Below are 27,742 nucleotides of genomic sequence, written 5' to 3'. Positions count from 1 at the left end.
CAGATTCTACTACTAATTTTGAGCTAATCTGCATGATTTTGTTGAAAATCTCTTTACCAAACAGAAAAGATATAATAAACTACAAAGCATTTTAAACAATCTTAGCAAGGAAGGAGATATAAGACCACCTTCTTATAGAAGTACTGGTTTTAGAAAAGAACCTTTGACTGGAAAATCTTTAGGTCAGTACGTGGAAGAATAAGTGAAAAGCTGCTAGAGAAACTAAAGGAACTAACAAATTAAATTAACTGGGCTTAAGTTTCAAATGCAAGTATTTGAATAGAAGATACTATAACATTTCCTTAGGTTAGAGAATAAAACTATTTGGAATTAGAAGCTCAAGGAAGAGAAAAAAAGTATTTTGAATGAGCCCAAAATGCAAGCGGATGAATAATCATTGGAAAAAAAACCTCCAAGGAATTGATAAACAAATAAACTACATCCCAAAGGCCAGAAATGCCCAAAATTAATTACCAGTCCTGGAAAAGGAAATACAAAAACCCCAAACCCAAAACCCAAACCAAACAAAGAATTTTGAATTTTAACACATAAACAAAGCACAGTAAATAGTTACACCTTGCCAGCTACTGCACTTCATTAACAATATCAATGCTTTTTTTGCCCCCTCTTCCATTAAAAGATTAATTTCTTCGAAGTACCTTACATTTACTACTGTGTAAATATGAGTAACCATGGGGCATCTGACAGGGAATGACTTGCTCCTTTGCAGCAAATTGCTTATCTGTTCAGCCCCTATTCATATTAATCTCTACAGCCATTTAAAACAAGGTGAACAAGGAAACAAGTGACACTACTATGTAAGAAAGATGAATTCAAGGTTAGAGGTAAGCTAGGATATAGGTCTAGTGCTGAACAAACATACTCACTTTTAAAAATAAGTATGTTAGTGATATGGTGGTATTGACAACAGCAGAGCTTTGCAGTAATGCGAGAAGGACTTTCAGTTTCAAAACCTACTGAAGCATGAGCAAAAAGCAATAGCTCAGCATAAATAAGAAAATCGGGGGTACTAACTGCTATGAGCTGACTTATATTGTATCAAGGCTTGCAGTGTAAGCAGGCTTCACCTGTACCAGGCTGCAAGAATAAACACACAAATAATACATTCTTTGGGTTATTTGCTGGCACTGCGAATGGGAATCACTCCTAGACAGCAGGGAACAATAAAATCACACAGTCACATGGCATGTTCTTCTAATTACTTACACAGCATGATACATTTCAATAAATGAAATAACCAATTGGAATATGTAGTAGGACCACATAATCAAACATTTAGAAGCGTCTCAAGGAAGGCTGCTGCTACTAATGTACCTGAACAAAGTGATCAGAGGAAGCCTGGATGCACTCTTGATCACAGAAAGGGTAACAATGACCCGTGGCCCAAAGCAACAGAAATGTGAAAAAGTATATACTGGCTATGAAAGACCACCAAAAGAATAAAAATCAATGTTCTCTAATTAGCTCAGGAAGGTGAGTAGTAGATTATTGAAAAAACAACCAAACCTCCCCAGCACTGACAAAATGTTGTGAAAGGGCCATATAGACTCATCGGAAACATCTCTAATTCTCTCCTGCCCCTTCCTTTTCCCCCCTTTCTGTTAAAACTTGCTTCTGTATGTGTCAGCTGAGGAAGACAACTCTGTAACAGTCTTCAGGTAAGACAGTAGTTATGAATAATTTTAGTATGTAACATTAGAAAGCTTTCTAACATCAGATCTCCAAGAAGATACAGTTGTGCAATGCAACTTGATACTTTTCTGAATAATAAAGAGTGGCAGAAAACAAGATACGATTATTTTTTTCCTGCTATAGTAGTTTTGGATGCATTAGACAGTTGCCTACCGATGAACATATGAAGTACCACACTTCTCTAAGCCTTTGTATCACTGTTAGGTTTTGGCAATCGTATTGATAAAAAGAAAAATAAAAAATTTTATGTGATAAACAACTGGATAGAATGTAACCAATGTTCTCTCAAAATTTAATATGAATTTGAAGGAAAACAATTTTCTTCAAAATAAAATGCAACAATTTTACAGTTTAAGTTTAAAAGAAACTTTCTCCAACTGCTGCATTAATAAATCTGTATTTTTTATAAATAATCTGATTTAATCACATTTGTAATTTTCAGTTACAATTACAAGCTAATACAAGTTACTAAGCTAGAGTAATTTTTTGTCCTGGTCTGAAGGTTGAGCCAACTTGTCCTTTCCTCTTCTTGGGGTTCTGAAAGTTATCATACCTGCAATCAGAAACAAATATTAGCAAATGCTTATGAAATGCCTTTCTCTGTATATGCCTCTTCAGATACACATTAATGCAACACAGAATCTAAGTATATTTTTATGGACGAGTGCATGTCTCCTCAGACCTGGGGACCTGAGGAGTTTTCATCCACAAACTGAACTCGGAGCTCCTTGCCCAGCTTCCCCACCTCTCCTTTTTTAGAATTTTTTTGGGGTGGGGGAAGGGAGGACAAAGAACAGAAATGGACAGTGTGCTATAGACTCCTGGGAAGCATCTCTCCTCTTCCTCCTTTCCTCTCCTGTCCTTGTCTCTTTCCTCTGCTATACGATCTGCTTATCCATGTTTCAGCTGAGGAGGACAACTCGTTAAAAGGAGTCTTCATGTCAGATGAGATCACAGAACAGCCTGATGCCTTTTTCCAGCTTTTGCACTCCACTCATTTCCAAGTCTAAGGAGATACATTCTCCTTTTCAGTATGTTTATACTTCTGCAGATTACTGCCTTTTCCAAAAGATGGCAGCTACAAAGAGCACTATGGAGAGTCAAAGCCCAGCATTTTGAAGATACAAGGGGCTACTACTCAGTGGGAACAGGAAGGACCTAGCTCAAAGTCTTAGCGAATTGGTGCCTTGTTATACCGCTATAGCTCTTAACAAAATACAAGGGTTTTCTGCTCTGTGATTAGAATTTCTGGGTCCTACATTAATAAAAATGTAGGACCTGCAATAAAAGATAATGCACTGGTAAAATATTTCACCTTTCCTGATATGTTATTTAATATTTCTGAAAAAGATTGCTGTCAGAAGCTATTCAACTCTGCTGCCACTTCTCATATTAAATAACTGTTCTCTTTCTCATGAGTTAGGAATAAGAAAAGTCCAAATCTCCACGGAATTTACAATTACTAAAAAAATTAATACTTACAGTTCAGTAAAATTCTTCCAGTCATCTTGGCTAATGGATGGTCTTATACCCTCAAGTGCAGTCATCAGATGGGACTGGGTAATAATTAAAGTGTTCTTGGCAAGCACTGACTGATTAAGGGTGTTGTCCTCCTTGAAAAGAGAGCCACGAACAGACAACATAAAATTACCACTGAAACATAGTGCCATGAATATCACTGACTCTGGAACCTCCTCAGTGTATTATACAGTCACAATTTCTCCCCCTCCGATATTAATAATACAGAAGTAACTGTTTAGTTATATGAATGTTAAGATTTGGCTTATTTTCCTAAAATAGGTAAAATTTATCATCTTTGCTATTTTTGCTACATTATATTTTTACTACTGCAGAATTTAGTAATTGAAATACTGAGAAATGTAGGAAAACAACAGAAGAGGGTTAAGACTAAATAATAAAAAAAACCTGCCATACTCCTCTCTTGCTTCTGTAATTGGTTTTGATAGCACTGTTTTCTGTCCTTGGGGGCTCCATTTGCTGCTCCTGGTTATTTTCCAGGGAGTCATCTTGAGAAACTGTTCTTCTAAACACTGAAGGCTGTGATGATGCTGCCTCTCTCTGAGTCATGCTGATAAAATCGTGAGTTATGGAGTTTGGTCCAGAAAAACACAAAGAACTCTAAATTGACCACAAGGAGAAATACATTGACTCATTATAAATCCAAAAAAGCAACTCCATCAGTCTACAATTCAGTATAACCTTGCCCCTACTGGCAAAAAAAAAAAAAGAGTACTTTCTCTTAAAAATATATCACGTACATAACTTTCTGAACAGAAAGATTTAGATTAATTTGCCAAGGTGTTTGTGGAAAAGTACAAATTTGAAAATGAAGTGTTTCATGCTTGGAACAAATCTAAGTATCTTGCAATGGCCTATCTCAGAAAGAATAAAAGTTTACTAAGTCCATTGTTTTATTTATGTATGAAAATCAGTGGTTCTTAAATCTGGGCAAGTTTATGTAGCTTTGGAATGACTGATAATTTAAATAGTCATCACCTCCAAATTCTCTGTGCTCTTGATAAAATATGTAACTATAAATTTCAACAAACTCAGAGATCAAATTCCTTCTAGCCTTGCTGAAGAACTTAGAAAGTCAGAGGAAAACTGAAGTCTCCAAAGGTGTATTAATGGAACACCATCATCTATATTGCAAGATAAAACATACAAAAGCACCTTAACAGTCAGTAATTAGTTTTCCAATGTCAAGAGAATTTATTTTTGTCTCTAGGAATCAATGCAAGACAACAAGCGTCTAACCACTTTGATAACTACTTGTAATCACAGTTCCACAACAGATCTTGAGAATTACTGTCCTGTGGATCACACGCAAACTCTGAAGTCATGTGTCCATCGTAAGGAGCTCAGTGGCAGCACATTCTGTTTTGCTTGCCTGGCAGCCAAATGAGACAAGCTGGCCAACTGGCCACTAGGTAGGTGCTGGGTAGCCAACCAGCACAGCCCTATCTGCAAGCCAGCCAAAAAAATGTGCTGCTTTCTACACAGTGTGGTACTACAACAATAGGAATTTTGCTTCTTATGAGCAATGATGGAAACTAAGGTTTACTTCTATTGTTCACACAATCCCATGGTCAGATGTACACTAATGCGTGCTCTACTGGAATATGAAAAAAAGTTTGTTGTTTCTTAAGATTATGACTTAATTCTTGAGGCTGAATGGTCACTGTTTAGTAATAAAGCTAAGTTATAAAAAACCACAAACAAAACACACCAAAAAGTCAAAACCTGTCTTAGTAATCAACTTAGGAAGGCAACAAGCCACTAAGACCAGAAGGTAAGATCTAGTATGAATGCAATTTGTTTCATTATAAAGCATTATAAAGTATTAAAAATCAAGTGACGTGACTGATCTTACTCAGCTGGTGCAGAATTTCTTCCAAAGGCTGGTAAAAAAATTGGTAAGGGAAGGGTTGCTGTGTTTGTGTGTAGCAAATTGCTTGTAAAGTATCTTAAAAAAAATCCCACGTTTTTCATCAAAATGATGGATAAACTTGCTCAGGCAGAACTTTGAGCAATTTAGTTTTAGAAAGCATCAACTTTTTGGAAACAATCTGAATCTGTTATTTTTGGCTTTTGATGTTAAAGTCCGGCAAAGCTGCAGAGAAGTGCATACTGTATTTTGTCAGATGATATCCCTCCATCTCCTTCCCCATCACATACCACAAGTTATAGGATGAAGACAGTCTGAAGGACAAAGCAGACATAATTGTATTTACAAAATCATTTCCCTAGCAGAGTTATTCCGCTTCATAACTGATAATATTTAGAAAACTCAAAATATTAAGTAAGTAATTTACCAGTTCTGAAGGAGTTCCATTTCCCAGCTCTGATTCATAAGAGCTTCCAAAATAAAGACGATACATGTTGGACCTTGGATCTTCAGGAAGCAAGTCAGACATATCTAAAGAAATAAGAGATTGCTCTAGCCCTGCTTCTCCATCTACTGCTGAATCATCTGAGCCACTGCTGTGGTTTAGAAAAACCATGGAAGAGAGACTGAAGTCACTATCAGAGCGAGAACCAAAATCCTGTGACAAAGAACAGAACATTGGAAGTGTTAACTCATGACTAAGTGCAATCTGAAATACATTAAAGAAAAATAAATCATATACAGTACAAATTGAAGTATTAATTTACATTTGATTCTAGCAATCTGTCTTTCTTTGTGACTAAACTTCCAAATATTTTGCTATGAAAATCCAGTGCCTATAAGCCAAACTTTCCGTCTTCATGCTAGAAAAATAATTTGAGGAGATAATCTCGAGTTTTTATTTGTGTTACAAACCCTCTCACTCAGTAACAGCAAGTGTTGGAAAACTTCATGTACATTTTCTGTTGTAGAACCATACTGCTTTTGTCTCAACCATTCCCTCCCAGCAATTTAGTATCTGTGTAAAGTGGTCTAGGAGGCTGGTGAGCCTACCTTTACAGTACCTAATTGCTGTACTCATCTTTAGTCAATCAACACATTTTAAGTGTTGATGTGGAAATGATGTTGCTTCCAAATGATTGTACTTCCATCACTAAAAAAATTCTAAGCACACTCTACCCAATATATATACATATTTATTTGTAATTTATATACGTGTACTATTGAAGTTTCAGTAGTTTCTTCCTGCACCTCAATGGATTGCCTTGTGCACCACCTGGGGTGGGTGCACACCACTCTGGAAACTGCTGCCTAAGACAAATCATCAGGTATCCTTACAACTTACTTATCTACTGATGCTACAAGTGAAGGGGGATTGTTAGGGAATACATGGTGCAGATGCCACCCAATATGAAGAGCCCCATCCCAGCTTGGAAAAAAGAACCCAAGGAGTCTCCTTGCTTTTGCGCTCCGACCCAACCCTTCCCTTTGACCTCCAAGTAGTTGAAGTCATGCCTGACCCTTTCCAATTAGAACCAGAAGACAGGCTTTAAAAATGTGAGGAAGAGTGGCTGAATGGAGGCTTAAAGAGAAAAAGACCCGTCAGTCACATAAGGGCTATAAACCAAGGGTGGGATCCTGTACCTTATAAGTGCAAATAAGAGCTGGTGCCTGGAAGATGAACCAGAGCAGGTCACTTCAGATGCAACTTGCCACTTCTCTCCTGACCTCAGATCACAATCTGCTGGAAAAACTCCACAAAACTCACCAATTCCCTACTTCCTCCATCATCCAAAATGTACCATCTCAAAACTGAATTTGCTAACTGCTTCTAAGAAACTCTGTGTGTGATCACTCCTATTGATCTGTCAGCCATTCCACATAACAATGATAAACAGATTTGGCTTATATAAATCTATTTCACATTAAACACCTACCATAACATGAAAAACCACTGTGTTTAAGAAGTATTTAAACTAATTTGTCACATTATTATAAATACATTTTATTTACCTGCGTTAAACCTGAACCTAAATTAGTATGGATTGCCTCTAATTGGGCATTATACAATAAAGCCTTTAGGTCAGCCCCTGTGAACCGTTCTGTTTTAGCTGCCAAATCCTGGAAGTCCACATCGTTTGCCAAGGACAGGGAATGACTGAGAGCTTTTAAAATTTCATACCGTGAATTCTGCAAAAAGGGAGAAAACAAAAATGTCAGCTATTTTCCTTGTCCTCATTGCTAGATAGTGCTTTGGCCCTGTCACAAGCAATTTCCTGTCTGAGAGAGGAATGATCTTTAAAGAAAATAGTATCTAGTGATAGTACATAAAGGACATACTGTAAAGTAATTGATTTTTAAAACATAGGCACATTTTGTTACAATTTCTTGAGGAGTCCAAGAGGAACTGTACTGAACAGTATACAGAGAAATATATGTCTCTAAATATCCAGTTGATATCTGTGATTTTTATATATATTATATATATATATGAAGTGAACTCCGCTACTTATATGTCCTTTTGCAAAGAGAAGTATTACAGAAATGAAAAACTTCTGTTTATCTGATCATATTCTAAATTAGAAATTTACGAGGGGAAAAAGAAAGGAAAAGAAAATTTATCTGTGTTCTTAAGGCACAGGATCATTTCCTTCACATGTGTTTCAGAATAAAATGACATGCTATTTGTTAAATGTGCCAACTAATCTGAAAATGAACAGCACTTCTTTTTTCTCATTAAAAACCCATGTTGTACGGCCTCAAAGGCCTGATCCAAACCCCTCTAAAATCAATGGGAAGCATTCCTTTCCTATCTATGAATATTCCAAATTAAATTTAGGTAAAGGAGAGTGGGATCAACTGCATTTGGAATAAAACTGCACAGAAAACTTCACATAATTCAACAGTTGGTTGGAAATGGTGATGGTTCATCACTTCAAGCAAATGGCAGTTCCACTGGACTCAATTCAGAGAAAGACACAGAACATGATAAACACTACCCAGCGTCCAATTTTTTTTTCCCGTAGATTAGTTTTCTTTTTCTTTTTAAATCAGCTATATCCACAGGAACATGATTTGATCCTGAAGAGTGTGGTAAAGAGCCTTGTCTTTCCCCAGCTCTATGTGAACACATTGACACTAATATCAGTGAAACATTTTATACGGTTGTATAACTGGACCTGGGCAATTAAGTCCAATTTTTCCTGGTTTGAAATGCCACAAAATGTAAAGAAAAGAATAAAGGCCATTAATTGATATCTTTTCCTTGCCTTGTTTCGTTTCCTCACCTGATCAGGAGGTGGACAGTACAGGCACTTATCCAGTCGACCTGGCCTTAGCAAAGCAGGATCAATCAAATCCGGGCGACTAGTAGCAGCTAGCATATAAACCCCTTTGGAAAGTGCAGAAAGAGATCATTAACATTTGCTAAACTTTTGCATGAAAAGGAGCACACAGATGAGTTATTACCTTGTAAGCCTTCTACACCATCTAACTGAGTCAACAGTTGATTAACCACTCGATCTGTAACTCCTGTGTTGTCATGACCTCGTCGAGGAGCAATAGAATCAAACTCATCAAAGAAAACAATACAAGGCTTAGCTGCCTGTGCTCTGAAAAGAAAAAAAATGCAGCACTTAAATTCTGTTTAAGTTTGGGTCACAGGTAAAACTGCTTAGAAATATTAAAGGTAATTGTTTTTTGCTTCAGAGAACAGTTATCTTTAACAAGAGAACAGAAAACCTGTTTTATGTAGAAATTAAGAGGTTCTGAAGAATTGTATTGCAATGGAATCACTGTTCATTTTTATGACATACCGTGTACTCACCTCATAATTTCTGAAGTACTCAGTTGTTGTGTCAATATATATGAAAGCTCTAAAATCCAATCATGGCAGATGAGGTCTTGGCTTATGTACATCTAACACTAAGACCACCTGCACTACGAACTACATGAGGAACAAAGGCTACATACGTTCCAATAGCACGCATATTCTCCTAGAATAACAGAATTATTTCTCAGAGCTGGAGCTTCGACCACAAAAATTCATTGATAGTGTCATAAATTTTTACAAAGCCAACCTGTTAAAGACATCTCGAACTGCTTGCTCACTTGCTCCAATGTACTTGCTAAGCAGCTCTGGTCCCTAAAACAAAAAAAGAAATCAGAAAAGAACATTCACAATATATTTCTTAGATTTAATGTGTAATTCAACAGCAGCATAGATTTCATAGACTAGAGTGAATTTTCTTGTAATCAAAAGAGTGACTTATTTTAACAAAAGAGTTGAGGGGTCTAAATAAGTGAAAATAATCGTGTAAGCATTCCAACTTATTTTAAAATAATAATTTCCATTTTTCTAGTATAACAGAACATATGTTACAGTATCACAAGGCAACAACTTATGTTGTATTTTAAAAATAAGCTTAAAACACATTGCTCAACTTCATTGTCCAGTGGAACCAAAATCCAGGATCTTTATATAAAGAAATGGAAACTTAAGAACATATTATTAAGTCTTGTCATTCTGTCTAGTGAATAATACCAAAATATTTCAGTAATAAAACTGAAGTTCTAGAAGTCAGATGGTGGGATATTCAGACACATACCAAGTTTTAAATGTGAGTTTCTTACTTTGGTATTTTGCCCTCATGAACACATACTCACAGGTATTACATTATGCAATTTCATTCAGTTAATAAAATGAATCAATTAATCTTCAAAATCTTCTTACCTTGATACTAATGAAATTCATTCCACTCTCTCGAGCAACTACTCCTGCTAACAGTGTTTTTCCTGTTCCAGGTGCCCCATACAGCAAGATTCCTGATCTCTGTCGTATAGGCAGGTTTGCAAATAATTCTGGATACTGAAAAAGGGTTTCAACAAGACACATTCTAAAAGATATAAGTATTCTGCAGTGTACTGTAACATCACTGATTAGCGTTGATTTTTTTTTTTTGTCTAATAACACATCTAATTTACTTATTCCACATTATTATCAAGGAGCTCACCTGGACCGTTGTTAAGTTTACTTATGGCTGAAATGGATTCCTAGGCTTCACGGGTACTTAAAATACAAACAAGTTGCATTTTCTGCCAAGCAGAAACAGGACAGAAAAGTGATGCACTAGAGCTTTATAATATCCATATTGGTACTTCTAAATTCCTGTTTAACTGATCAATGTGATTAAATTATAGTAGTATAAACGATTCTGTCCATTAAACAGAAAACTGTTCAATCATTTCTCTGAAGACTGAAATAGATGGCTCATCTCAGTGCTGGAAGTTTTAAGCAAGGCGGAGAGGCCAAAGTAAAATAAAGGCGAATTGATGGACTGGCATTCATCCAAGAGAAAGTAATTCTCTAGTCAAAACACTGCAGAAGACAGCTGGAAATGCTATCTTCACAGAGGCTAATCACAAACCCTGGAACAGAGCATGTAGCAAAGACGTCAGTGATACAACAATATTCTAGAGCAACACACGATCTGTAGAAAAGCACAAGTCATTGCCTTTTGTATTTGGAAGAAGGAAGTGGAAGGAGAAAGTTTTCCAGTAGATGAAGACAGCTGAAGACTGGGAAGCTACAAAAGGAGCTTAAAATCATACTTGTTGTCTTTCTGTCAAATACAATGTCACGTCTTAAAAATCATTCCTCCCTTACTAATATTATGTACAAAATTCAAGTAACTAATTTAAAAGAATTGGGTACCTTTGCAGGTAACATGATAGTGTCCATGAGTATTTGCTTCACATCTTTTAAGCCACCAATGCTGTCCCAGCCAATGTCCTTAGGTTTATGAAGGTTGACATTTCTCAAAGCTAACGGAGTAAAATCTTTCAGAGCTTTCTGAAAATCCATAGTTGACAGATTAAATTCTGCTTTAAAAAAATAAAAAAAAAGGAAAAAGAAATCCTGAACAAAGAAACACACAGCCTACTAGTAAGAAACTCCTCACATAACAATTAAACAAATTTTAACTATAAAACACAAATCCTGGCCTTTTATTCCTGTATTACAGCACAGGCTCTTCATAACAGACTACGAAATAAGAGATTTTGTTGTCAACATACCACCACTTTGAAAAGCCTTCCTGTAGGAAACATAGGCATGTACAGCCCGATCAACCAGCATAGTAAGATCTCTAGCAACAAAGCCTTCTGTTTCCTTTGCAATATATTGGAGGTCAAGATCAGAGAACTTCTTTGTATCAGAATTAAGCTTTTCTTTTATTATGGAATACAGCATTTCACATCTTTGCTTCTGAAAAACAGAATTGTGCAGCAAGTGTATATTGAATTTACTATTTATACGGATTTCAGAAATTAAAAAAGGAAATACATACGAGTTACAAAAATTTCATTAAATATTTACATGTCACCAAGCTTCCAAGCAAATCTGAGCAGGTACGAATACAAACAAAAGTCAGTTCTTCAGGTGAATTTCAATAAATTCACTAGTTTCAAAACTTTAAATATTTATGTTGCCACAGCCATCTTAAATCCAACAACAATAAGCAAACAACCCTCTACCCTCAGATTCTACTGTTTTACACCTATTTTTTCTGTTTCACGGGAAAAGGAACACCTTCCATTTTGCTGATTTTACTAGAACATATTTGAGATTAAATATATTGTATTAGATAAAAACATACCTGATAACTTGGTATCTTTTGAGATATTTTTCAGTGATGTCACACCCTTATTCATGTATTAGTATTAAATGATAAAAGGCAGATTTTGAAGAAGCATGAGAAAGGGACTGTGTATCTAATGCAGAATTCCCTCCTCAATGGCTTTTAATTGCTAGCCTGTGACAGAAGCCAAATGGGCAGGAACAACTCATGTTATTTTATGACTGACATGTCTTCGTCATGCCATTAGGGCACGCAGAAATACAAGGTGCTGCTTTCTCCTGCAATGAAGTTACTGTTTATTCTTCCCCCTCTATCCTTTTTACTTTTCGAAATGGAAAGTAGCAGCATATAATTAATATAGAAAACCAAACCAAAATCTTCCCCAAAAATTAAGATTTAGTTTTAATATTTTTAAAATGCATGTTTTAGGGACATACTCATTCCTCTGAGCAATCAAAAAACACACTTTGGTTTAATCTCATTTATCTAACTGTTAGCGACTTACGCGTTTTCAAAGCTGATCTTCTAGAGTCCCTTACAGGCAACAAGAAGACTACATACCTCACCCATGTTAGACAACCTGACTTATTTTACACTGAACTGACACGTCCTCTGAATACACCCTTCTCTTGCCATGGAAGATGAGGAGAGTGGGGTCAACTGGGAGTTTTCACTGGATTATTTTTTTAATTTCTCTATAATGACAGATGTAAATTCTGAAGTACTGAAGTATCATGAAAGAACTTCTAAGATTTCAATACTTTTTCTCATCCTTGGATTGTTCTTGGGTGTAACCTGCTATTTTTGTAGCTGTTCTGGTATTGTATCTGAGGCTGCAGGGAAGGCAAACAACTTTTTAACCAAATTAATAAGTAACTGAATTTACCTGATCTGGAGATTGGATAGATTTGAAGCACTGAAATATGTGAGTTCCTTGAGATGAAATTAGGGAAGGATGAAGGGAATGTTCAGATTGACTTGTGGCAATTAATGCAATCAAACTCCCCATGGAAATAACTTCTTTTATCAGGTCCTTCAAAACTAAAACCAAAAAGATATTGCTCCTTGAATTGCAAAATAACAAAAGGTTCTGCATTTCATAACAGACATTTGTACTATACTGGAGGGCAGTATTAGGGCATAAACCCCGTAACATCTTATTATACATTTGTTTTACTTCCATGTTTACAGGCTTTTTTTTAAAATTAAAACTAAAACATGTATAGTTATTTTTCTCCAGGATAGTACATCCCATTCACAAAATACCATCAGAAGTGCTCTTTAAAAGCTAAATTTGTAGCATCACCCATCTTGTCTATCACAGGATATTAAATGTGATTTTTTGCATGCTATGATCCCTTTTCTAGAAATATTATTCCCTCCATGCAAACAAAAAGGAAGGAATACAAACAGATGCTAAGCCTGGAAAATAGGTAAACTAGGAAAAAATGAAAATCAAGGAAATTACGGATGCAAGGTAGATCTCCAAGGAATAATCTTTAAAACTCTAAATCTCTGTTGCATGCATTATTTCTGCAAATAAAGTATTAACACAATTCTGCAAGTAACTTAAGTGCACATTTTTAAAAAAGATGCAATGATAATATTTTCTGAACTTCAAGAGTATTTTAATAAAAAATTATGCTAACTCCCTCAAAGTTAGCTAAAAAATGCAAGATACTTTTTGCTGTGGGTTTAATTTTACATGAATGAGAGTTGAATACAGCTTAAAAAATAAAGATACTAATCTTGATACTTCCTATTTTGCAACTTATCACTGCCTAGATTTTAGGGAATAGGAAGGAACTGTAGCAAGATGTCAAACTATTATTGATAATCTTATTTTTAAAATCTGTGGATTGTTACATAGTAAAATAACTCAGAAGTTCTACGAAGTATACGACGTAAAATGATAAAGGAGTTAATATTCAACTAAGATTAGTTGGTTTGAAACATCAGTGAGTATCAAATTTATATATATAGATACATTGTAATGATATGTCAATTATAATATTGATCTTACCAATCAGTTAAAAATTCATCCATAATTTGTAAGCAACTGCAAATGTGTTTGAGTGCATGACTAACACAAAAAGGAACTGAGAAGCCTTCACCACTGGCAGTTGTACTGATAATAGGCACTGCCATCAGCAATGGTGGTGTATGTACCATTAGCAATGACTACTCCCAGCTCCCGAGTGGACTACTTTGATTCACCTAGTGGTCCGCAAGTGGTCTTCATACCATAATTTGTGAATCCCTGCCATGGAATACCACATCATCCAGAGGGACAGTACAATTCAGGTGCAAGAAATTAAATTGCATTATATTTTTATGCAGACAGAGGCAGCACACTATTACCATAGGCAAATCTATTGCTTTGAACAGTTTCAGGGCTGTTCTCATGCTCTGGTGTAGAAGGTACTCCAACAATATGATCAAGATCATCCATCAAAAGAATGGATGGTTGTCTCCACGTTGCCTCTAAAAAAGCTTCTTCCACATTTTTCCTTATGTTTACTAATCTTTTTCCTAAAACAGAAACACAACTTTAATAACAAAACATATTAGGAAACAAATAATCAGAATGACTGCATCTTGCTTAAGTAATACTACAATGTTTTGATTTGTGTAGCTCAACTTTACTCCTATAAATACAGATTAAGCCAGATTCAACTGTCAGTAAAGAAAGGAGTCCGTATATTCTATTACAAAAGTACTAAAGGGATCTATCTGTTCTAAAATCAGACTAACCAGTTTTCACTAACTGGCTCTTAATAAGTCTTTCCCTTTTTCTCTTGAGCAGGGAGCTTAGTAGGCACTTACGCAAAAACAGTACAGCCATGTAATATAAGAGCTCTCTAAGAAAACAGTTGAGTAATCTCTGCCTCTGTAACACCGAGACTATTTGGGAAAGCTAGTGAATGAAAGAGTAAGAAAGCCTTTTTTTTTTGTCCTTTTCCCACTCAGTTCAACTTGCAACTTTTTTCTGTTTTGTAGCAATTAGACATAAGCACACAAGGATGCTCTGAACGGTGGTCCCTGGGACAGAAACTGATAACAGTGTGAAATAAGCTTATGGTAGCTGTATTTCCGTCAAACTGTTAAAGATGTTCACTGTGGGGCATCTGTTTGTGAAAGCAGTATTAATACTAGAAAAAATATTCAAACTAAATACAAATTCATAATTGTGCTTCATCAGACAGCAAACATTTGAGATTAAAAAAAATTATCGTACCTCTTAAAGCTTTACAATCAATTACTTCTACATGAGCATCCACTCTGTCGAACGCTTCTTTGCAGATGGCCCTTGCTAATGTCGACTTTCCACTACCCTACAAAAATAAATGGGAGGTAATGTAAATTGACAGAACTATTTCCTCCTGTTTCCGTGGAGTTTTTGTCCCAGTGTACACCAGTTAACAAGCTGGGAAAGCTGTATGCACACTGGCTTTATTTCTCATGAGAAGTATATATGTATTCTGTCTTCATACCATTTAGTAGAGACCAAAGTCCTAGTCCGAAACAAATTCATAGTGGATACATTGACTACAGATAGTGTTCTGATTCCAGTGAATTCAGTGTGAAGATATCTGCTAGTTTCAGGGTAATATAATAAAAAATGGAGGCAATATTCAAGAGCCAAGAGGAAAATAACAGTAACAGCTCCACTGCCATTTTATGTTATTACACAGGACAAAATATTATATTCTCATTCCATTCAAATATTTCAGAGACAATAAGTGTTTATTACACTATAAACACAAAGTGAATTAATCCCCTAAGGGAACAAATTGAAATTGCATTATAGCAATATATACACATGAAATACAAATACATACTGATAAAGCGTGCTTATAATGTGCATATATATATAATAGAATGTTTTACTGAACTAACTCTCTTCAGTCAACTGCTATTTTTTTCGGCTTGTTCTTTGTAATTCTTTGGAATTCACATGGCATCAAAGAAAAGTAATGAAAACAGTTTTGTAACTGCAGAAAACTATTTGTGAGGGTTTGCAAGTAGAGAGTAGTGAAGTGTACCTTTCCTCCAGTGAGAAGCACCCCTCCACTTCGCAGTCCCACAGCAACAGTAGCCAGTTTTTGAGATAAAGGACGGCCCAGAAGACTGTGTCTTATGTGTTCAAAGGAAGATGCTCCTAAATTGTCCACTCCTCTGCAGAGTGAATAAAACATTAAAATAGCCCAGGGTGGCATCAGTACACATGAAGTAGGTAATAATAGCTTGCAGTAGGGTGAAGTTTCAATGCTGACACGTTGTAGTGTTCTTCACCTTTTCAGGAAAAAGCTAAATACAATTCAGTATGAAGACACAGCATCATTATTCTGCTGTGGTGATACAGTGGACACAGACAGACACTGCAAATCCGCTCCATAATGGAAAGGCTATCTAGTCATTGTACACCACTCTAGCAGGAGGTAGGTCTCAGAAAATATGAGCTAACCATCTTCATCTGTTTGAGTGTTTCGGTAACAGCCTACTAAGGAATGCAACAACCTGGTAAAACACAGAGTGTACCTGGGTCAGAAAACTTCTTAGCCTTTTCAGAAATAAAACAGCGAATAATTTCTTTGAAAACATCTGGCCCTAAATCTTTGTGACTTTTGACACAATAGTGCTCCTTTCAGGTCCACAAACAGCAAGGCTACCAGTTTTGCATTCCAACTTTACACAAAAAACAATGTTCCATAAGAAACGTAATGAACAATGTATGTTCAGGGTAGGGTAGGGATGTTAAAAACACATCTCATCCCTACCACACTACTCCTAGATCAGTTCCCATTCCCTCTTCAATAATAATATACACAGTTGCCTCTCACCACAGCTCAGTAATATCCTCAGCTGCATTTCACAACACTGATAGCATATTACCACAATACTCCAAGTTTCTCAAGGTACAGATGGAACAGAGGGGACACAAGTTTGCTAGGCAGTACCACTGTCTTCCCTTCTAATGACCACAGCTTAACGCATCACTCAGTTACTGACTGTGAAAGAGCCAGCATGTGTTATGGCGAGTATCAGAGCTGTTATAAGGCTATATGCTGCCACTAGCCATCTAGCAGGCTAACCAAGTAGCTGTTGCACTTATATTGCACTTTTTGCAGTGGAGAAAACTATTCTTAATTTCTCTCCTCAGATTACAATTCGGAGAAAACTAGGAGCTAAGTTTCTTTCAGATCCATACAATTAAATTTCATTGAACAGGTTTAAGTTACTTTGAGAAGAGGACTGACACGCAGAATGCAACGTATAAGTTTTTCCTCATTGGGAAACCCCAGCCCAAAACACCCTCCAACAACCCCAGCATCCCCTGCTGCTACACAGAGGTCTGTCTCATTCGATGCAGAAGACAGGAAGAGTCACTGAACTAGCAGCATTTCTTCTGAAACATCCGCAGTCCTGAGACAACCCATCCTACTGTCAGACACAGTGAACTTCTCAGCATATGACTCCCTTCAGGCAGGGGAATTTTCAGTTTCCTTCAGTAAAACTACTCAGAGAAGAAAATTAACAATCTACATGCACTAGGACAAGGTCTGAACCTGACACAAGCCAGAGGAATTTTTTAGATGTGGCTTAGTTTTCAAAAAAAATCTCCATTTCCACCAATATTCTACTTTTTTTTTTTAATTCCCGTTCCCTCCCATATTTTCTACTAGGAAAATGTCTCACCCCAAATCATTTAGTTTGCGGTAAGGAAGGTTCCTGTCTATATCACACATAGGTGGCTGGCTGTCACCATCAGCTTTTCTACTAGGAGGATGTAGAAGAACCTACAAAAAAGGAAAGAGTATTTTACATTAACTATAACTACAGAAGAAAGATATAGAAATGATTAGTCATTTTTGGAATTATGTGAAAAAAACGTTGCATGTATGTTTTGCTGAAGCTTAATGCACTTGAAAGAAAGATGCACTGGTAAAATGTCATTCATACAACTATTTCCAAAATAAAATCCAATGTTTACTGATATAACAATCTGTGATTAGATGTTAGGCCAAGTGCTGTTTATACCAGACAATGCAGCTCATCATCTCTTCTCCTACTTGTTTCCTTCTCCTGTGCTCTCCCTGTTGTGCTGGCATGACTGCATGTAAGGCATGATAGCAAATCAGATCAGGAGTTTGACCTGGCTGAAAAGTAACCTAACAAAACACCTGACTTTTTTTCATCTGCATGAATTTTTCACTCTAATTCACCAGGTTGCTAGCATGGAAAGCTAGGCAAGCAAGCAGAGCTAACAGAGCAGTTCACAGATACGAACAGGCTGGTAGGAGATGCCGATGCTGCTGCTAAGAATGCACTTTGCCCTTTTGTCTTAGTACCAGTCACTAGCCAAATTCACAGGAGTCTTCTTGTACTTCTCTACTAGCAATAGAAATAAAGCTCTTGTTTTATCTCTTTTTCAAATTGGAATCCTAATTTTTGCACAAAAACTCTAATTCTAAACAACCAAAACCAGGCCACCTTAATTCTCTGCTAAAAATTAACTGTAACAGTTAAAAACTGAAAAAATGTTATCTCACTCCTATAACCATAAACCTGGAGTTACAGGCACTGGTTCAATTAGAGTTATTAATGGAAACAGGAATCCTAATATTAAATAGAAATATTTATTCTCCTGAGAAAGGAATGTCTGAAGAAACTGAAGAAACAGAAGCACAGAAACTATATAAACAACAAGGCAGCATGAGCTTTGTAGGTTTGAATGGGGAACGTGTCTCATCTTTGTCAGAACAAGCTACTGTTCCTGCCAGATACACTGTGAAGTTAATTTACCGTGGTTTAAGTATTAAGGGAAAGAACAACTAAGTATAAGTATAGTATATTCAAACTTGGACAGTACTGACTTTGCTCTGATTATTTTTTCTGGACATTTAATATAGACTATGAAATTCAGGAAATGGTGTGGCATGCCTGGAATCTCACCTGTGCTGAGGCTCTAAAATAATATATAAAGAACGCAGATATTTAATTTAATTAACAGACGGAAATTATTTATTTAGAAGGAAACAAAAAAAATTATATATAAAATGGAACATATTTTTAACCATATATAACTATTTAAATTACTTGATACCTGATACTAAGTGATATTTACTTGTATATTAGTCTTTTGCAGTAAACTGGGACTCAGTATAAAAATATTCTCAGACTTATTTTCTTCAGTGTGCGTAGGGTGCGCTACGCTAAGGAAAAACTCCTCCATTCCTGTAAAAAAACAAGGAATAACTATTGAAATTCCAAATACATTCAATTTTTATTCCTCACAAGCCAAAACAGATTAATGTATTTTGAGTTACCACAATATAATCCAAAATGAATTAATAAAAGGGTTCGTCATTATTAAGCCATAATTCATGAGATTAAACAGCATATTGCCTAAGTAAACTCCACAACGGGCAGTTAAGACAGCTACAGCACAGCACAGTATAATCCTCACCTTCTTTAAGAGACAGAAGTATACAGTCTGTGCTTGTTGTTATCCATGGAATATCATCAGTAGCAGAATCCTGCAGCCAAGAACTGAAAGCAGATTTAACATCATCTTCAAGTATATCTTTATGCTAAAGAGGGAAAAAGAAAGAGGAAAATTCGATAAAATAAGGGGTTAGTAATAAAACTGTTTTCTTCCTACGCATGAAGCATTTGTTCCCCTATTGGAGCAGAGAGATGGAAGAAGACAAACCAGTTTTATTTATAAAGAAAATAACATTTTGCCAACCAACACCATTTCCATCAACTGCTCTATGGAAAGCATCTGTCCAGTCCTTGCTACAGTAGTTCAATTTTCCACCACCTCTAAAGACATTATCTCTGAAATTCTGATGTAAGGGCAAGGGAAATATTTAGTTCTTCTTTTAGTTACCCGTATTGCCTGATCCAAGAGCACTACTCAGCTCCTGGGCTTGAAAGAGCATCCAAGAGACACACCAATATCAACCTGAGACCTACTCCGGGTGCCCACTTCATCCCGCTCCTCCATGTATACCCTGCTCCTGTACAAAGAAACCTGAGCTCACCTAGATCAAGGGCACCAACAATAAATTTCAACAGGCAGAGAAAGAGATCAAACAACTTACCCCAGATCACCTAGATAAACGGAATAGGAAATGAAATTCAGTCTCTATCACATATATTTTGGCTGAGTTCCTAATCATAGAAGCATAATTCCTATCTAAAAAAGGAGGATCAACACAGATCATAGAAGCAGTGTTCAGAAAGAAAAATTAAAGTTACTGTCATCTTTCTTTCTGTCTAGTTTGAACAAAAAAGGGAAAAACCTGTATCTAAAACACATAAAAACACACGTAACCGCTTTGCACAATTTTAGCAAATTGCTCAATATTCTTTTAACTCCAATATAAAAAAAAAATAATAATGCAGTTCAACCATTCCTCTGTAAAGGCAAGACACCAAAACAGAATATCTGTGATAAAGAACAAACCATGCATAAGCCTTGCTATGATGGCAAGTGCTGTATTTTTAGTTTTGAATTGCAGCTGATGCAGGAAATAATCAGGCCAGTGTCACACAGGAACAAGCATACAGTGAGCTATGAAGAAATAAGTCATTCCAGAGCTACATCTGACAGACTGAGAACTGGTACAAAGTATGTTCTTACTGTCACAGATGCTCACTCAGAAGATATGTCACACTTGCAGGAAAACAAAGAGATTCAATGATATAACTCTAGCAAATCAAATATTCAGCATGAGGGGGAAAAGTATCAGCATTCAAAGGAAGCAAAACTCTAAACTGCACACTAAAAAAATAATAATAATTTGACCGCAATTTTCATTTTTAGGAAATCCACTGGGCGTTGCAAAGTTTGAAAAGGATAAGCATGTCTTCTCCCAGAAGATCTAAAAGGGATGCTTCCTCTTTAAGACTATGACTCTTTTTTGTTTATATAGAACTAACTGTATAAACTTAAAATTCGCTAGATTGGAACCAGTATTAACATACTGCTGATGAGGGTCTCATGCAAAATTATTATTGATTATTGTTGCCATTTTGACAGCAATTTTTTGTTTGAGACCCGATTAGACAGAAAATGCATCTTTTCCCTGACATTTCTCCTTCACGACGTCAACATACTTTTTAATAAGAAAGACATTGAAGACATACATAATTTGAGAATAATGGAAGACTGATTTAAAAGTTACTATACAGCATTCCTCCAATATCTTCAGCAAACTAGGAGTTAAAATTGTTAAAATTCAGCGGTTATATTTTTTCCACACTCTGTGACCTCTGCCAGTTCCTTTAAATAGGAAATTGTTACAGATAATACGCCAAACTATTTGAAATTTGCCAAGTGCAAAATGAAATTCAATGGCTTGATGTTTACAGCATTATTGATCAAAATACAAAATAACATTACTAAGTAAGCCTTGTTTAAGCGGATCACAGTACTTTCTTTATTTAAATGACCTGCATAGTAAAAAGACAAAGCAAGTAATTACTCAAAAAAGAAATCCCTTTGGAATAATGTCATATGTGACAGACAACTTGGAAACTATCAACAAACTAAAACAAACATTGAAAAACCTCCAACCTTCACCACAGCAACATCATTAGTTTTCCAAAATATACAAAACAAATATATGATCAAGAATATAAACTCACTAAATTCTGTTTGGGTTGCAGTCTAAGAGACACAGGAACTTCAGGAATAGATTCAACTGACTTAATTCGGACTGTTGAGTGCATTTCGATATGTAGTTTTTTTCTCAGACCATCTGGAATCTGAAATATTTAAAATAAAAGTAAAGAAAAAGGAAATATCAGGAAGTTAAACAGCTATTGCATATATAATACAACATCAGTTTCTCCATCACTAACAGTATCTCTACATTTCATCATCCATCTCTCTACTGTAATCTCCAAAAGAATTAAGAAGGAAATGATAAAATGGATGGCGGTATCTAAATCTTGTGCTCTGATGCACATTCTTAATTGCCCTTTATCGCACTTGTGAAAGTGCTTGCTATAGCTGACCATCTACTAACCTCTTAAAACCAAAAAAGCCCAAAAGGTTGAAAAAGAATTAGGAGGACTTCTTAAAATGCCTAAAGAATGTTTTTAGTATAGCAGAAAATCAACAACTCTACTTTCATTTGCTGATTAGAATTAATTTTACATGGGCAGGTAAACATAAATAGGCCATTATATGCATCAGAACTAAGCACACCTGCAGCACAGAGATTAGTACTAAATTATACTAGCCAGTTCACCCTTTTAAAAAGGAAACTACATTTCAAATATTCTGTGTTATTTTGAACACATCTCATAAATGTTATATTAAGTCTGAAAGACTTTATGGCTGCTGGCATTTGGAAAATTGTTATCACTAAATCTTTCAAGAGATGTAAAGATAACTGAAGGCTCTTGTTCTCATTCTCAACAAAAATTCAAGTGAGATGTATATTACGTAAAAATAGCCAAACGGTGAAATGGAGGGCAATTCCTCTATTTTTATTGATCCCACACATGCTTTCAGGAAAGAAAGAACATGAGCAGGCTGTACGTCTATCAGAATAAGCTGAAATGTCAGTGACTGCACATCAGGACCAGTGTGACCTTGCAAAATAGTATGTAAAACTAAAATAGTTAAAATTATATAAAAGCTAATTGTTTGATATTACGTTTAAGATTTTAAAGAGTATATATAAGCACTTACAAACATTGTGAGGCACTAGGATAAATGATCCTATTACTTTACAGTTTGATGACATCTAGAGTCCAAAGCACTTTTTAAAGTGCTGACTGATAATTTCACTGTGCACTACTGAATCTAAGTACACAGATACTTTCACACCATCATGAATACAGTGGCTAGCATCAGATTCTGAAGAAAGCATGCATCCTTCCATAAACACTGAAGAATTTTCCCTGTTTGGAGCAAAAATGCTAAGGGTGCAGAAACCCAGAGTACACTGTACATCTTGGAGAATGATGGAAAGTAACATAGTCCAGAATAAGGTGGCTTAGCAAAGCACAACTAGTAAATGTTTTTTGATTCTAGACTACTATACTTGAAAGCTTAACACAAAGTCTATATCCCAAAACTGCACATTAATTAGCCAGTTCCAATTATCCAATAGAATATATTATCCAATAAAAAGCCCAAAAGACAGTGTGCTCAAACTGACCCAAACTCTTCCAACATGTAGGGCTTCCCCACTGTGGCCATATTCTATGGCACTCTTTAGGTCTTCAAATCCATTCCAAACGATTTGAACAACAGATCCCTCACTGGATGCTTGATTCCTTTTAGAATTAGCATGATTTTTGTCTTGTGTACTAGGCAAATGCTTTTGCTTCTCAAATGGCAGGTTTTGCTTTGCTTCTTGATGACGCTGTCTTGGGGAAAGCAGCTGATTAATTTTCCCATAAGATACTACAGGATTTGGATCCAAATCAATAAATTCTAAATTCCATGGAAAAATATGAATAGCATTGCATTTCAGAAATGCGTGAGTGGCGGATGCATTCTGTACGCTGGGAGGCTGCGACTGACATACTCTAAAAATGGAATCCATGTGAATTAAGTTCAGCAGCTTGTCTTTGAAGGTGCTCATTTCATCTTTATCACACATAGTCTTTTGTTTCTGCTCAGATGTATGAGAGAAAACACTCCCTATGAAACTCCATATATTTGAGAGAACATTTGAGTTGAACGTCACGTTTGCATCAGCCTTACTCTGTTCAAGGACTCCAGGCTTTAAGTAAGGTTGGTTGGCAAATGGATCCTTTATTGTTTCTTCTTGCTCCATGTTATTTTTCACAAAACTTTTCAGCAAGACATCACTTTCTGTGGAAGGTGTGCTGGTGATATTTTCCTCAAGTTCACGCGTTTTGGGAAGTATGAGAAGCTCTGTGCAGGGCTCTAATCTCCCATAGGGGGCTGCTGGCACAAGTGTACCTGAGTATGAACAAAGCAGGTCAATGAGTGCATCCACTCCTGCAAAATGGCAAACTCAAGACACCACAAGAGCCTTCACTGTTGCTTACCGATTTTGATGTAAATGTGAGTGTGCTGTTCAACCCATACAGGAAAGACGGCTTTTGGAAATACTATTCGAATCTGGTCCAGAAGATGTTTTTCAAGAGAGGAAGCGTGCAATTCCTAGGAAAATGTGATATCATTCTAAATTAAATACTGCATATATTTCTAACATTTGTTTGAAGATAAAAATCTCTTTGTCTCTTTCTAATTCACCATTTGAAATATAAAATACAATTAAACCCCACTACATTTAGTATTTCCTTAGGGGCTAAAACAATAGGGCACCGTGCAAAAAACTGCTTGTGTCAAAATCTCTGCCACCTGTAAGAAAAGGATTTGAATAGGGGAAAAGGTTTTATTACCAGAATTTCCCAGTCATCTGTTGAGAGTGGTTCCACTTCTACTTGCTGACAGGAGGCAACGTGGGAACAGGGTTCAAGGAATATCTGGCAAAAATAACATTATTTCAAAACATTTGACTTCTTATTTTCAAATATAGAAAATCTCCATCTTTAATTCAACTAGAAAGCTGACATGTCCTTCATTGTATGCTTCACCACTTGGAACATACATCTTCTTTACGACACTAAGTAATCACTAAACAGAAGATGGATGTTCAACGTATTGGAAACGGATTGCATCGGGCATGCCTGAGGACTTCAACGCACTGTGAATGGAAGGGAACGTGAAAAGCTGGTAACAGTCAATCAATTTTTAATGCATACTGATTCCACACTGTCTTTGCATTTAGTAATTTTTATTTTGAAATGTCCTGGACTCTAGAGCATTGAAAAACCGGTCTAGTTGTGCACAAATTTTAGCTAAGATAAAGAAATGAGGAAAAATTACAGTACAAAAGCAAAATCAGCTCCTTTATTAATAGCTTCACAGGAAGCAGCCCCATTGCTTTATATTAAATTTCTACCTATTAATATAAAATACCCTTTTCGTGCTGAGATTTTGAGTCCCATGTCAGAAAGCTCTGCCTGTCTCTTGGGCATCTCTTCCACTTCTGTGCAATGACGGAATCATTAACAGAAGTCTAACACAGCGTTGAAAACTGAGGCCAATTTAAACACACATTCAGAGAGGACACACAGGGACATATGAAAGGGGAAAAAAGGGATTTAAAAGTAAACCTCAAATAAGTCATACAAGAAGAAACAGGTAGTAAGTCAATAATTACTTTAAAATAACAGGAACTCCAGGAAAAATATTCTCATGAAGTAACTCCCAAATTGTTTTATTGCTTAAAAGTGTATTTTCCTAAAATTAATGGTACTGCAGATAGTGGCTCCAGCCCTGCAAAGACCTACCCACAAGCCTATTTTAAAATTATTTAGGTAGTTGTTCGTGATTTAATGAGCAAATCTTTCCATGTCTGAGACATTCCAGGACTGTTAATCTTTCTTATAAGCAGATATAGAAGAAGTAACTCTCTAAATACATGAAACAAGAAGTTTATAACTAACTTCTAAGCTACTATCTTTTTCAGGTATCTTGCAACACACTCTTTACTTAAATAAGAAAAAAGATTGCATTTCAAACCTGTTCTCCATCTGTAATGCCAAGTTTCTCTGCTAAATGTCTGTTAATCTCTGCAATATTTTCACTCTGGTGACCTCGATGTCTGATTTCCATCCAGCTCAAAAATACAGACTGGTCACCACGGGATACTTCCACAGCTTGGCCCTATGAGTTTCAAAAAAATAACATAAAATAACATCAAACAAGCGAGACAAAATAATTAATAATCAACCTAAACTGTATTTATTAGAGAGATCAAAACAACAAAAAATATTTTCTAGATTTTACGTGCTTTGTTTTAATTAATAATGTTGTGATTAATAATTTTAACTAATAATGTTGTTTAATAATTACATGTTCTAAAGTTTCAGTGTTTACAACATGTTAATAAAGGGTATAAAGATGACAGAGTTTGTTTTCAGTTCTGGCAGAGTGGTTAACTTCTTAATAACCAAGACCTTCCTTAGTGTTCTTCTTCACGTTACCTGTTTACAGAACTCTCACCATAGAAACACATATTGGTTTCAATTTTTAAATAGCTTTTCATTTTTATGGCCTGTTTTTAAGTAAGCAAAATAATTCCTTTTCCTTTCTTCTGTATTATAATCTACCAAACAAATGTCTTCCAGAAATGTATGGCTAAGCATATCTGTTTCCCATATGTGGAGAAAACACAAGTATATGCTTAAACTTCACATGCATTGTAATGTTCACATGGACTCCAAAAGTGTTTTCAGGAGCTGGGGAATACACTAAGTCACAAATCACACACACTCTACCCAAAATGATTTTATCAATCTGTTTCAGAACCATGCAGCTATTCCAATTCCAAACTGAAGAATCCTGACATCATAAAATCATAGAAAGGTTCGAGTTAGAAGGGACCTTAAAGATGATCTAATTCCAACACCCCTTTCTAGCCCCCTCTGGACCTGTTCCAACAGCTCCATATCCTTCTTATGTTGAAGATTCCAGAACTGGACACAACAGCCCAGACGAGGTCTCACAAGAGAGGAATAGAGGGGCAGAATCACCTCCCTCCACTTGCTGGCCATGCTTCTTTTGATGTGGCCGAGGATACAGTTGGCCTTCCAGGCTGTGAGCACTCATTGCCGGCTCATGTCAAGCCTCTCATCAATGAGCACCCCCAAGTCCTTCTCTGCAGTGCTGCTCTCAATCACATCATCCCCCATCCTGTATTGAAACTGTGGATTGCCCTGACCCAGGTGTAGGACCTTGCATTTGGCCTTGATGAACCTTATGAAATTCACACAAGCCCACTTCTCCAGCGCACAAGGGGCGCATGCAGGGGTTGCTCATTTTCATGTGAGAAGTAGCATTTAACATCTCAGGCGCGCTGCTGTCTGCAACTGATCTGTGTGCTTAATGCGCCTTCGCGGGGCAGGAGGCACTTTACACACAGGGAAAGATTTAGGTACTCCAAGAATTACGTGTCTGCTCGGATTTGCCCCCTACCTGAAGGTTCATCCACAGTTACTGGGGTACTGTGCAGCCTGGTACAAGTCACATAACACTGACAGAGACTCGGGTGCCAGCAAGACCGGGCTCTGCTGGGAGATGAATTCCCGGATACCTGTCCCTGTACTCAGCACTGGTGAGACTGCACCTTGAACAGTGTGTTCAGTTCTGGGTCCCTTGCTCCAAGAAGGATGTTGAGGCTCTGGAGCGCGTCCAGAGAAGAGCAATGAAGCTGATGAAGGGGCTGGAGAACAAGTCTTACGAGGAGCAGCTGAGGGAACTCGGGTTGTTTAGCCTGGAGAAGAGGAGGCTGAGGGGAGACCTCACTGCTCTCTACAACTACCTGAAAGGAGGTTGTGGAGAGGAGGGAGCTGGCCTCTTCTCCCAAGTGACAGGAGACAGACAAGGGGGAATAGCCTCAAGCTGTGCCAGGCGAGGTTCAAACAGGATATCAGAAAAAAAAAAAAAAAAAAATCACAGAAAGGGTCATCTGGCACTGGCAGAAGCTGCCCAGGGAGGTGGTGGAGTCACCATCCCTGGAGGCATTTAAAAGGCGGGCAGACGAGGTGCTCAGGGACATGTTTGGTGACAGACAGGAATGGTTGGACTCGATGGTCCGAGAGATCTTTTCCAACCTGGTGATTCTATCATTAAGGGGAAGGGGCAGCAACGCAGCCAAGGAGAAAGGAAGGACATAGGCACACCATTCCAGATACCCTCCACCCCGAGACAGACAGACAGACAGACAGACAGACAGACACGCCCCTGCGCGGAGCTTTCCGCCCCGCGGCGGGCCCGGTACCTGCTGCAGGCGGAGGTGCGCGGCCAGCCCAGAGGGCAGGTGCAGGAAGCAGTCTCGGGTCCCGCTCAGGACCGCAGTCACGGCGGCGGGGCTGCCGCTACCCCACATGCCGGCGGTGCCGCACGCTCGGC

The 27,742-nt window shown here is 37.0% G+C and overlaps 1 protein-coding gene across 5 annotated transcripts; it reads right to left on the bottom strand.

The window, feature by feature from the left end:
- Window positions 1-2,126: 2,126 nt before the first annotated feature.
- Window positions 2,127-27,742, bottom strand: PEX1 (peroxisomal biogenesis factor 1). 5 transcript variants are annotated; one of them, XR_008448507.1, is made up of 24 exons: window positions 27,612-27,742; window positions 25,352-25,495; window positions 24,166-24,249; window positions 23,809-23,923; window positions 22,947-23,719; window positions 21,421-21,540; window positions 19,232-19,355; window positions 18,890-18,999; window positions 17,461-17,561; window positions 15,807-15,939; window positions 14,999-15,095; window positions 14,122-14,292; window positions 12,647-12,801; window positions 11,198-11,387; window positions 10,836-11,005; window positions 9,855-9,989; window positions 9,202-9,266; window positions 8,591-8,733; window positions 8,410-8,513; window positions 7,136-7,312; window positions 5,550-5,780; window positions 3,644-3,852; window positions 3,196-3,326; window positions 2,127-2,266 (listed from the first exon to the last, which is right to left on the bottom strand). XR_008448507.1 is itself a non-coding variant. In XM_054058652.1 (24 exons), the coding sequence occupies exons 1-24, from the start codon at window positions 27,717-27,719 to the stop codon at window positions 2,182-2,184; spliced, it is 3,879 nt and encodes a 1,292-aa protein (XP_053914627.1). In that variant the 5' UTR covers window positions 27,720-27,742; the 3' UTR covers window positions 2,127-2,181. The 5 variants fall into 5 exon arrangements, 4 of the variants coding, with proteins under 4 accessions (XP_053914627.1, XP_053914629.1, XP_053914628.1 ...); XM_054058652.1 differs by having other exon boundaries at window positions 3,640-3,852; XM_054058654.1 differs by having other exon boundaries at window positions 3,649-3,852.

Source organism: Cuculus canorus, chromosome 2 (genome assembly GCF_017976375.1).
Source record: "Cuculus canorus isolate bCucCan1 chromosome 2, bCucCan1.pri, whole genome shotgun sequence".
NCBI classification, from domain to species: Eukaryota; Metazoa; Chordata; class Aves; order Cuculiformes; family Cuculidae; genus Cuculus; species Cuculus canorus.
The sequence above is the reverse complement of the archived record's forward strand: the minus strand, read 5'-3'. Positions and strand labels throughout refer to the sequence as shown.